Below are 12,833 nucleotides of genomic sequence, written 5' to 3' on the forward strand. Positions count from 1 at the left end.
CAGAGGTGGATGAACGCAGTGCCCTTGTTTGGGTGTAGGGCCTGATCAGAGCCTGGAGGTACTGAGGTGCCGTTCCCCTCACAGCTCCGTAGGCAAGCACCATGGTCTTGTAGCGGATGCGAGCTTCAACTGGAAGCCAGTGGAGAGAGCGGAGGAGCGGGGTGACGTGAGAGAACTTGGGAAGGTTGAACACCAGACGGGCTGCGGCGTTCTGGATGAGTTGTAGGGGTTTAATGGCACAGGCAGGGAGCCCAGCCAACAGCGAGTTGCAGTAATCCAGACGGGAGATGACAAGTGCCTGGATTAGGACCTGCGCTGCTTCCTGTGTGAGGCAGGGTCGTACTCTGCGGATGTTGTAGAGCATGAACCTACAAGAACGGGCCACCGCCTTGATGTTAGTTGAGAATGACAGGGTGTTGTCCAGGATCACGCCAAGGTTCTTAGCGCTTTGGGAGGAGGACACAATGGAGTTGTCAACCGTGATGGCGAGATCATGGAACGGGCAGTCCTTCCCGGGAGGAAGAGCAGCTCCGTCTTGCCGAGGTTCAGCTTGAGGTGGTGATCCGTCATCCACACTGATATGTCTGCCAGACATGCAGAGATGCGATTCGCCACCTGGTCATCAGAAGGGGGAAAGGAGAAGATTAATTGTGTGTCGTCTGCATAGCAATGATAGGAGAGACCATGTGAGGTTATGACAGAGCCAAGTGACTTGGTGTATAGCGAGAATAGGAGAGGGCCTAGAACAGAGCCCTGGGGGACGCCAGTGGTGAGAGCGCGTGGTGAGGAGACAGATTCTCGCCACGCCACCTGGTAGGAGCGACCTGTCAGGTAGGACGCAATCCAAGCGTGGGCCGCGCCGGAGATGCCCAACTCGGAGAGGGTGGAGAGGAGGATCTGATGGTTCACAGTATCGAAGGCAGCCGATAGGTCTAGAAGGATGAGAGGAGAGAGAGTTAGCTTTAGCAGTGCGGAAGGCCTCCGTGATACAGAGAAGAGCAGTCTCAGTTGAATGACTAGTCTTGAAACCTGACTGATTTGGATCAAGAAGGTCATTCTGAGAGAGATAGCGGGAGAGCTGGCCAAGGACGGCACGTTCAAGAGTTTTGGAGAGAAAAGAAAGAAGGGATACTGGTCTGTAGTTGTTGACATCGGAGGGATCGAGTGTAGGTTTTTTCAGAAGGGGTGCAACTCTCACTCTCTTGAAGACAGAAGGGACGTAGCCAGCGGTCAGGGATGAGTTGATGAGCGAGGTGAGGTAAGGGAGAAGGTCTCCGGAAATGGTCTGGAGAAGAGAGGAGGGGATAGGGTCAAGCGGGCAGGTTGTTGGGCGGCCGGCCGTCACAAGACTCGAGATTTCATCTGGAGAGAGAGGGGAGAAAGAGGTCAGAGCACAGGGTAGGGCAGTGTGATTTTTTTTCCATTCCCTAAATCAAGGTATTATGGAAGCAGGCTAAGGAACAGGAAAGGAAGCCGGAGCAGAGAGAGGTGGTAAACAGAGAGCTGATGGAGAAACCTTTGAAGCAGAAATTGGAGCTGGTCTGCAGACAGGAGAAAGACCTGGCAGGAAGCCTCTACTAGGCTCTGCAGTAGGATATTATAACAATCATCAAGCGTCCTGTCAATAACTGTTTTTGACCATTCACCGTTACTCCCAACCTAGACTATTACATTTCCCAATAATATGTAATGAATGTGCAATATTAATGTAACATGAATGTTACAAAATTAATATGTAAATTGTTTGTCCCTGTGTGTGTGAAAGAGCTGCACGCTGAAGTCAGCTGTCCAGAGCAATGGAAGATACCTAGTCAGTTGTACAACTGAAATGTGTCTTCCACATTTATCAGAGTGGTGCAGAAATCAGAGAGGTGCAGGAGCTGCCTTAATCGTCATTGACGTCATCGGCACCCGGGGGACAGTGGGTTAACTGTCAGGGGCAGACAGCTTGGAGATTCGATCCAGCAACCTTTCGGTTACTGGCCCAATGCTCCTACCCTAGGATTAATGAGTCAACTGTTTGAGCATTGCCTGGACGACCTGCAAATCTCAACACAACTATTCACCCACATTCATATAGATGGCCATATGTCCTGATATATTGGCAGCATTAAGGGATAGGCTACTATCTCTATCTTTTCACGGTCTGTCACATTGTGTGACATGACATGTCATGTTAGACTGAAACTGGATAGCCTGGTCCCAGATCAGTTTGTTTTGTATAGCCAACTCCTATGGTCAATGTCGTGCCATTTTTAGGCAAGACAGCCCAAACAGATCTGGGACCAGGCAATCAATTCTATGCAATGCTATACTATTCATACACTCACCGGTGGTAAAACAGCGCTCTCCTTGCTTTCCACCTGTGGTCTCACTCATCTCTCTGCTGTCCTGTCCACAGAAACGTCTTCCTGACTCAAGCGGAAGGACTGGTACCCTCTGACTCCACAGAACAGAAGACCATCATGAAGAAGAATGCTCTGCTTGGTCCACCATCAGGGGATGACAATGTTTTTTTATATTTTATTATTATTTGACAAATCCTTGTACAAATGGCAACAAAAATCTGAACTAAAAGTACCAGTTACAATGAAATAATTAAATATGAATTATTACAAGTTAACAAAACACAGTTAATATACAAAACAAAGCTATCTTTAACTGTTTAGCAGGCGAACCAATGCTGGGATGGCACTGCAATGATCCCTCTCGGCAAGATTTAGGATGTCTTTCCAATTGAAATTATACAATATTTTTGTTGTTGTTGCTAAAAGTGATGACATTTGTCCAATGATGCCAGTAGTGTTGCTCCTTAACTCGAAGAAGGGAAGAGCACAAGAGGGACAGAGTAGTGACTCCTTGTGACTTTTGGAGTTTGTCTGTGCAACAGTTGCTGCCACTGTATTGACAAGCATATAGCATAAATATAAATATGTTAGCCTTTCTGAAATACACTTACAAGTTTCTTTATCATCTGATATTGCAACTTCATCTGTGGAGTAGTGCCCAGATGATACAAATTTAAATGATCACAATCGTCTGAAAAAATAATATGAATATTGATAATGATCAATGCACAATTTCACATTTGAAATGGGAAGCATAGCGGATGGGCAAACAGAAATACACCTGATAATAGAAAATAAAAAATGACAACGACAATTGTCCAATTGTTTTACTAACCAATCTGACCATAAGTGGGCACCAGTGTGGGAACGGGAAGCCACTGAGTCACACCACCCTTCCCAAGAGTATTTGGCAACACTCATTTCCCTCGGAGACAGCATGACCTCTCAGCTAAACTCAAGATAAAAACTTAAACCAACAATGGCTACCACCAGTACATTCCTCTCTTGGAAAATTGTGCTTTCATTTACTGAGCTTCTAATTATTTTCGACACCGAAACCCTAAACATTTTTTTCTCCGTGTTGGGTACTGTACGGGCTTTTTTTTCAGTCAATAATTAATGTAATTTGAACCCCCTCCCTCCTTCCCATTTCTAATGATTTTCAAGGTTCCCACCAGACAGGGTAAGCAACAGCCCCGTATCTCCCCTCCACCCAGCAACGGAAGCATAGCAGGCTCAGAAGCAGGCCAAAGAGTTGGAGAGGGATGAAAGGAGCGGCAGCTGCATGGAGGCAGCCCACAGGCCAACAGAGGACCTCAGTGTGCTACTCTACGGCAGCCAGACCCACCTGCAGGCAAGACCCCATTAGGTCCTCCTCGGGCCATTCTTGTGTTCAACACATCAACTGGAGTCAAAATATAATTGATGTCTAGACGTCTATGGGCGTATCTCAATAATCATATGATTTCCTCTACTTGCTTTTCCTCCATTTTCTTAGTAGCCAAAGTCCAATAGAAATATAAAGCTGTGCTTGCAGCCTCCAGTGTCATCTGTCTATGGATATATAGGTCAGCCTCAGCTGAGGGGCAGCACAAGCTGAATATTACTTTGTTGCTTGGGTTGGGTGTTCCTTATGCGTGCTGCTAAATTGGGTTGGGGGACCGAGTGAAGCAGCGGTCTAAGGCACTACATTGCGGTGCTCGAGGCATCACTACAGACCTGGGTTTGATCCCAAGCTGTATCACAACCGGCCGTGATCGGGAGTCCCATAGGGCGGCGCACAATTGGCCCAGCTTCATGAGGGTTTGGTCAGGGTAGGCCGTCAATGTAAATAAGAATTTGTTCTTAACTGACTTGCCTAGTTAAATAAAGGTTAAAAATCACTCCTGAATCACTTGTGATAACACTTCATTTGGGAATTTCATTTTACCACAGTATTGACGAGAACATGATTTCAGTACGGTGCTAAAACAAAGTCATGAATGTGACATAGAACTTGGCTATCCTTTAACAAATATGCCATTCATTTTAGACTCAGAAGGTATTGAATCAGACATTCAGCTCTTTATTGAATCCTCCCCCCATAAAAAGTCCAAGGCACAGAGGCTATGGAGAGTGAAGGGAGGGACGGGTGGAGAGAGAGCCTTAGGGATTGCCTCTGTGCCACTTCCATTTGGCAGTGGACACAATTGGGAAAGAGTAGCAATCTGAGAATAACAATGTCTTTCCTTGTTGCAATGGGAAATCTCAAGCCAAACAGGATGCATCTCTTATATGGGACTACTTCTCCCCTTCTTTCTCCCTTCCCACTTGGTGCTGTCCAGCAGGGATACATGCACCTGGGACCTCTGGAGCAGAAGCTGAGTGTGGTGGGCCTTTCCCCATCCAAGACCCCGGCTCCGAAAGCTCCTTCTCAGCCCCAGGGATGCTCCAGGCTCCTGAGAACTAGCCCCCAACTGCCCACATCATTTTATTTATTTATTAACCTTTATTTAACTAGGCAAGTCAGTTAAGAACAAATTCTTATTTACAATGACAGCCTAGGAACAGTGGGGTAACTGCCTTGTTCAGGGGCAGAACAACATATTTGACCTTGTCAGTTCAGAGATTCGATCTAGCAACCTTTCAGTTACTGGCCCAATGCTCTAACCACTAGGCTACCTTCCGCTACCGGCTACCTGCCAGCTACCTATCATCCACAAGAGGTTCAAGTAGCCAGGCCAAAGCATGGATACACACACACTTTTGTAAATCTAGCATTGGCCTCATGTTGGCATCAGAGACATGTAATTCCCATTAAACATGCAATGATACTACAAAGCAAGGATCCGGGAATGTTTTCTTAAACAAATATGCCACATGATGCTTCACAGGGTTAAATCAGCCCTGGTTATAACCTGGGGGGAATTAGAGCAATTTAATAGTCTCCCTCATATAAAACCCATCTACCTCATTTGGCCACTCGTGTCATGACCTGTATGTAATACAGTGGATTACAATTCATTATTATCCATCATCCATTCACATACACCCACACAAACTCAAGAAACTGGGGCAAAATACTATGTGGAGAAAAAAATTAAAATAAAACCCACTGGAAACTGCACTTTATTGGAAAATCAACCAAAAGTCTGCATACATCAATTTATTTATATTTAATATAAACAAAAATATACTCTGCAGGGACAATGCAGTAAATATTTGATGAATAGAATAACCTTCAGGTTCTGACCATCCTGCACATATCCTTTCCATCATGGGATAGGCTCTCTTCTATATACACACACACAAAGCACCGATCAACAGTGTTCCATTTCTCCCTGCTTAACTGGACCCTTCTGCCCACTTACCAGATATGGGATCAAATACTAATTTCACACTTTCTGTGCTTGATTGAGCTCGTCTGGCTTAATGGACCAATTGAATCGTCCCAAAACTGCTAACACAGCATATCTGGCACTCTAGACAGGCTAAAGCAAACAAAGTATTTAAAATATGTCCAATAGTAGTTGAACCCAGGTCTGCCACTTACACAGAGCTGACCTTCCTGTGACACAATCACAGCTTTTCCCCCTGCCTCCTGTGAAGATCACCTCCCTCTTTCCCCCAATCCCAGTGCTGGTCTATGTAAAGATGGCCCGAGCCTGAAGGACACACTGCGCATTCATGTTGGAAAGGCAGCCTTGTAAAATAAATGACATGCCAAGCATAAAGCATAAATGCGTATCCATCTCAATGCAATGCCGCCGAATCACAAATGTAGTGCTTTGCTAGTGCGTGAAAATGTTCCCTTGCAAAAAAAGAAAAAAGACCCTAGCTCACAGAATTGACTGTATTGAATGAATACCCTTGTTTGACGTCCATATCACCCTTACACATGGAGGGTTGTAACTTTGAGCCACAAAGAACTGTGCTTGACATTATGCCAGTTCAGTGATTAGAGCTAAACTGTCTGTTGACAGTCAGTTACATTTTTTCATCTTTATATTAACTATTTTTTACTCTGTCACTCTCAAACTCCAATCATACAATCAATCATAACCATGTATAAACCTGAATACCTCCCACAAGGAAGAGTTCAATTACATTATTATTACCCCCCCACCCACCCCATTTCCTCCATGGGTAATTATAAATAAATACTAACAATACACAAGGAATGTCTACTGCAAATGTAATAAAACTTTTTTGAAAGAAAAAAATATTGAAATCATGGTATAAAACAGAGGTTAGCGTTACTAATCAGTGATGGTTAAATTAGATAATGCACGATTGATGATCAGATCAAGCAATTCTTCCACTCGTCCCACTTGAACCCACGTCCTCACCCCAAGAACATCAAGCTGTGTGTGATAACCCACTATTTTTTATACATAACAGCAAAGTCAAATGATCTCCCTTTCCACACCCATGTTTATCTTTTACAGAAGACAAATGGGATGAGTGATCCCTGTAGAGGGGTCACACACTTTTTCTCATAAGACAAATGACAAAATGGGATCCTTGTCCTACGTATACTTGACACGTCTTGGACATGGCTTCCCCCCCTTGATTCCTTCAAGTCCTTTCTTATTTGGGCTGATATTCTCAACGATGAGTAAAAACAGAATTTTACTTGAAAGTGAAAGTTTAGCTGCTTCTTGGTTTGCCTTCAGAGGACAAAAGCCTCCCTTTCAGGTTACATGAACTGCATCTGCAGAGAGAAAGAAAGGTCATGCTGAATACAGTCACTAAGACGGGTTATCATTCAAAGCATTTGTTTTAGAAAATGATTATGCCAAACATTCATACTCCTTGCTTTCCTTGATAACAAATCAAACTCTTTCACAAACATAGGCCAGAATACAAAAAAAAAAAAACAGATTGTAAAAAAAACAGGTGTTCTCAGCTGTGTGTTTGATTTGCACAGCAGTGTCCATAATGGAGGGTATTGACACTGATTCAGGAATCCCCAGTCCCGTGTCATGACCTGTTGAGCGGTCCCCCGGCATACAACAGGACTGACTATTCTTTAATCCAAAATGCCCTCCATCCAGGACATACTGCTGGCCAAATCCAACACACCTGAAACTGCAGTGCAGAACAATCCATTGAATTCCTGCCTCATTTAGATTTAATTTGATGCAAATGTGATGTATGCAAACAAAACATTTAAATTGCAGCATGATAAACATACAGTCCACTCTGGAGAAAATAATCAACATATTTAGCAGTCTACATTTGACTTAACTGTGTTAAAAAACATTTTAATTTTTTAATTGTTTTAAACAGTGGCATTTAACAGTCAACTTCCACAACATAATTTATGCAAATGTCAATTTGATATTTGATGCAAACCAAATGGGGCTGTGTTTTAAAATAAATGTCTCAAAGGTTAGTCAAGTGATAGATATGGTTTAATAACAGTACTACTTTTATTACACTGTCAAAATGTCACATGGACCAATGTACTTTTTGAAAAGTGTTGTTTGGCAGTCTTGGTCAGACTTCCGTGCAGACATGCAAGGCATCTTACAGGTGGTTGAGTGACTATAAAGGGAATGACTGAGCCAGTGTTAGTTGTTGAAGCACAAATAAATCAACAAACTCACTGTGTACACGGCAAGCGGAGCAAAAGTTTGCAGATATGAGCATGCAGCACACACGCCAAGACGCACACAGGACATGTACCTAAAGATGTTCTACAAGAAATCCTTGAGAGAGAGCTGTGCAAAAGGGTCCTTTCCTGGCGCTCTGAGAGGACTCTGACTGGAGGGACTAGAAGCTGCCGAGGACTAGTTCAGAGAGAATGACAGGGTCAGGGGAATGGAGGAACAGCTAAAGAGGGAAAAAGAAACGGGAGGAGGGGAAAACCTAGCTACAGATATGAAGGGAGTAGAATGGAGAGAACAAGGTCAGGTCCAGAATGTAGCTGCCTAACATGTTCAGTGTGGAGGTAAAACCTTACAACTCTTGACATGAGGACAGCAGATCAGAGTATCGTGTCAGAAAAGATACCCTGCTTCCCCAAAATATATTCTCCTAAGGTTTCTACCATTCTGATTTAGAGCCTACTGAAGAGATGAAACAGGGATGAGGGTGTACATATCCATAGAGACTTACAGTAGTGAGTGCATGCATACATTTTCACAACATCACTGAAATGGCATGAGGGTGAATGTGGAAGGGCATTCTGAATAGAAGTCCCAAAACACAGAATTCCAATTGCCCTCCAGAATAGAATTCTTTATGCCACATTACATCATTTAACAGTGATATATGGAATACCTGTGTGTATTCCAATACCACTTTTATGGAGAATGGGTTGTGGTGCTGGATGCTTCCTGCCCACAGATTTTTCCATACATACAACAGGCAGACCACCTCAGTGGGGGTTCATTTGGCCACAGAATCAGACTTAGATAGCAGAGATCAAATCCAATTTTGGAATTAAATTTAAATAAACTTGCCAAATTTAAATGGAATTGACCCCATTCTGATAGATACTAGTTCAAGGACGTGGACAATTTAGCCAGGCACCTCTCCTCAGAAAGCAAGAAGAGTTGGGATCTGCTCCAGGGTGAAATTTCCCCTATGTACAGATCTATGATCAGCTTCCCCTCACCCATTCCTAGCCATAGCCATTAGTGGGGGAAATTCTAAACGGACCTAAGATCAGTGTCTAGAGGGCAACTTCACCCTACTCCTTGGTATCCATTCAGATGAAAGCTCCTGGGGAAGGGAGTAGAATGGAGAGCACCTGTACCTGTGCTCCTGGGGCCGGGCCAAAGGGGTTGGCCGGCCTCACAACCGGTTGGCTGTACATCATGGTGGGTTGGTTTATCATGGCCATGGAACCCATCTGGGGAGGCTGAAGAAAGAGAAACAAGCAAACAAAATTAAAATTGTGAAAATCAAAACGACATCCTGCTGAAGAAATGGCAATCATTCTGACATAACTGCTTGTGTTATTCCAGTGAGACATGACGGGTTATGTAGTAATACGATGTCTCAGTCTCAAGTGCAGTGGAATTTGAACAGAACAAAATCATTGTTTAAGTTCCTCGGCTGATTTGACTCTGGTGACTAATTAACTGTAGTTCAAATATACAGTAGCTCCTTAATGAGACAAGCATTGGGCAGTAAAAGTTAACCACTACAGCTGAATCAGCCCATCTTGTGAGGCATTGAGAGCATGAGTAGCGCTTGGCATTGTCAATCATTACAAGACATCTGTCACTTTTCCATTTGAATCGTCATAAACCCTTTGGCTCGTCTATGGATGTAGAAATGAACGAGAACATAGTTTACACTATACTGTGCAATAAATACACTGCCACACATTGGTCCAGGTGTTACATGCTTCAAAAGCCAAACAAACACGGATTAAAAACATAAAAAGGTATTCCCCATAGAAATATAATGGAAAAAAATGGCTCAGGAACCTCTATCCCTGGCAATTTGACTGGTAAAATCATGGGTACACTCACAATGGCTACCTGGTATTGAAATGCAATTATTTCCATGGTAATGTAGGAATGTTCATTCAAATGATGTGGCTCATGCAACGGAATATTTTTTGCAATATCAGTTGAGTTGAATCAACAAATCACAGCACATATTGATGGGTACACTTCCTGTTTTACTTCCTGATTTGCACCTATGGCCGTTAGGACGCCAGGACAGCGGAGTCAATCACCACCTTCCGGAGACACCTGAAACCCCACCTCTTTAAGGAATACCTAGGATAGGATAAAGTAATCCTTCTCACCCCCCCCCCCTTAAAAGATTTAGATGCACTATTGTAAAGTGGCTGCTCCACTGGATGTCATAAGGTGAATGCACCAATTTGTAAGTCGCTCTGGATAAGAGCGTCTGCTAAATGACTTAAATGTAAATGTTATTCCATAATTGCCTTGAATGGGGACGCCTGTTCTATTTATTCTATGGTATACATGCGGTAAAGAGGTCAATCAAACCCGACCAAAACAATGGAACTGCAATGGAAACGGTGGGGGAAAGATCCCGAATCTCCTCGTTGCCCCCCCCCCCAAGCAAAATTTGCCTAGTTAGTGTAAAGTACACATATAAACAATAACCTATGTTGAGGTAAAAATCAAAGTATAATGCTTGTAAGGATGTCAACCCCAATATATGTTAATGTGATCTTTTAACCAATCAACTGCATTACAGTTAAAAATGACTGACTACCACCACCGATTTCCAAGTGCTAGCTTTGCCACCAGCATATACGAATAGGAGTTAGCATTTAGCAGTCACTTCTTCTAAACCCGAAAAAGGGACAACTTATAAATGTTTTGCAGCGTAAACAGCCAAATGTAAATCCAAATCAGACTGTAGTAACCACATTGTGGGCCTGTTACAATACATCAATCATAACGGACACAGTGGAGTGGCACTTTGGTCTGTAGCTCTCAGCAGCTCTTTAACCACAAGAACACCAGCTCTGTCACCACCACCAACTCATCACTAGAGTAGGGCTCTGATGGTCATGGAATTTTGCCTGGCCATCCAGTCTTCAGTCAGTTGTTTGGTCCACAAAAATATATGTTTTTTAAACAAAATGTTTTGAAAGTTGTTTTATTTTCATGATGGTCTTCATCCATAATCGTCGGTTACACGATTATACATTAATTGTGCCAGCCCTACACTGGAAGTCAACCAAATCTGTGCTACTGCAGTATTATGCTGGTGAAATAGTACATTTTAATTATTGTAAGGACTTGGCCTTTTAGCTTCTTTAAAAGCACAGGAATGGTCACTTTTGCATTGGAAAGGCCGGTATTCATAAAGTGTCTATAAGAAGGAGTGCTGATACAGGTTCAGGCCCCCTCGGTCCAATCATTATAATCTAAAAAGGCTAAACTGATCCTACTATGATACGCTTTATGAACCCGGAACCTGGAGTGAACCAGTGTTAAAGGATTTCTTTTTTTGCAGAAGTCAACCTAGCAAACAACAATTGTCATTGGTTCAAAGAAAGGGGAATGACAATTTCTTAGAGATGAGAGATGTAAACAACATAAATTAATGTACTGAATGTGGTACTCACAAAGCTCCAAAAAGGCCTGCTACAGTATGGTGCAACATTCTCAGAACGTGTAAAAAATAATGTTAGATATACAGTACCAGTCAAAAGTTGATACACCTACGCATTCCAGGGTTTTTCTTTATTTGTACTATTTTCTACATTGTAGTATAATAGTGAAGACATCAAAACTATGAAATAACACCTGTGGAATCATGTAGTAACCAAAAAAAGTGTTAAACAAATAAAAATATATTTCATATTAGAGATTCTTCAAAGTAGCCACCTTTTGCCTTGATGACAGCTTTGCACACTCTTGGCATTCTCTTAACCAGCTTCATAAGGTAATCACCTGGAATGCATTTCAATTAACAGGTGTGCCTTTGTGGAATTTCTTTCCTTCTTAATGCGTTTGAGCCAATCAGTTAGGGGTGGTATTATGTATACAGAAGATAGCCCAATTTGGTAAAACACCAAGTCCATATTATGGCAAGAACAGCTCAAATAAGCAAAGAGAAACAGCAGTCTATCATTACTTTAAGACATGAAGGTCAGTCAATCCAGAACATTTCAAGAACTTTTAAAGTTTCTTCAAGTGCAGTCTCAAAAACCATCAAACACTATGATGAAACTGCCTCTCATAAGGACCGCCACAGGAAAGGAAGACCCAGAGTTACATTTGCTGCTGTTACGTGTAGTTTGTATATTTGCATGTGTTTATTTCAGGAAATGGCTTCCTGAAATCCCTCAAGCAGCTGATTTGGTCGACTCCATGGCTAATTGGAGAGCTGACCCCGCCCCCTCGTCAAGACACAGCTGTCTCCAATTACCCATTCCTTCAGAAGCTATATAAAAGCCAGTGTTCTGTTCAGGAGGGAGAGATTTGCTGGGAGGTCATTGCAGAGAGATTTTGCTAGAGGTTGATTTTGCTGGGAGTTCATTGCTGGGAAGTGGTATGTTCTGTGAGTTTGTTGCTGAGGTAGAGCTTATTTGATGTCCTTTGTTTCTTAGTTTGTTTGTGAAATTGTTTAATATTCTGTTTCATTTGTTCCCAGGGGGAGAAGGGGAAGGCACCTAGGGAGTGCTTAGGCAAGAGGCCCTTGGGCATACATATACCCGTAGCATATTCACTGTCTAGGCACAATAGGTAAGACCTGGGCGGACCACCCCCTGTATTTTGGTTAGGGCACCAGGTGGTGCTAAATTAGGTAAGTATTGGTTAGGCAGGTAAGATAGGAGAGGGGGCTTTGAGATTTACTTTCTTTGCTTTGGTTCCGTCCAGCCCCTTTTCCCCATATTACCGTGTAAAGGAATAAAGTCCTTGTAAACGGTACCACATTCTGCTTGTTGTCATTCTTACTCGCACCTACAGTCCATACCTTTTTCACTTCACGGAGAGTTTAGTTGTAGCAGGGTGTTGCGTTCCCTCTTCATAGAGGTGTGCGTAACAGCTGCTG

The 12,833-nt window shown here is 43.0% G+C and overlaps 1 protein-coding gene across 9 annotated transcripts in view; it reads right to left on the reverse strand.

Moving 5' to 3' along the window:
* Positions 1 to 5,438: 5,438 nt before the first annotated feature.
* LOC115136136 (phosphatidylinositol-binding clathrin assembly protein-like) overlaps positions 5,439 to 12,833 on the reverse strand; it is a 57,001-nt gene continuing 49,606 nt past the window's right edge. For 8 of the 9 annotated variants that reach the window (XM_029671615.2, XM_065023867.1, XM_029671623.2 and 5 more), the window contains 3 exons: positions 9,094 to 9,198; positions 8,019 to 8,122; positions 5,439 to 7,041 (listed from right to left, as the gene is read on the reverse strand). In XM_029671615.2, coding sequence (XP_029527475.1) covers positions 8,030 to 8,122; positions 9,094 to 9,198 — 198 coding nt within the window. In that variant the 3' untranslated portion in view covers positions 5,439 to 7,041; positions 8,019 to 8,029. The remainder of the gene's footprint in view (positions 7,042 to 8,018; positions 8,123 to 9,093; positions 9,199 to 12,833) is intronic. The other variant, XM_065023869.1, reaches the window with a different exon arrangement.

Source organism: Oncorhynchus nerka, linkage group LG10 (assembly GCF_034236695.1).
Source record: "Oncorhynchus nerka isolate Pitt River linkage group LG10, Oner_Uvic_2.0, whole genome shotgun sequence".
In the NCBI taxonomy this organism is placed as follows: Eukaryota; Metazoa; Chordata; class Actinopteri; order Salmoniformes; family Salmonidae; genus Oncorhynchus; species Oncorhynchus nerka.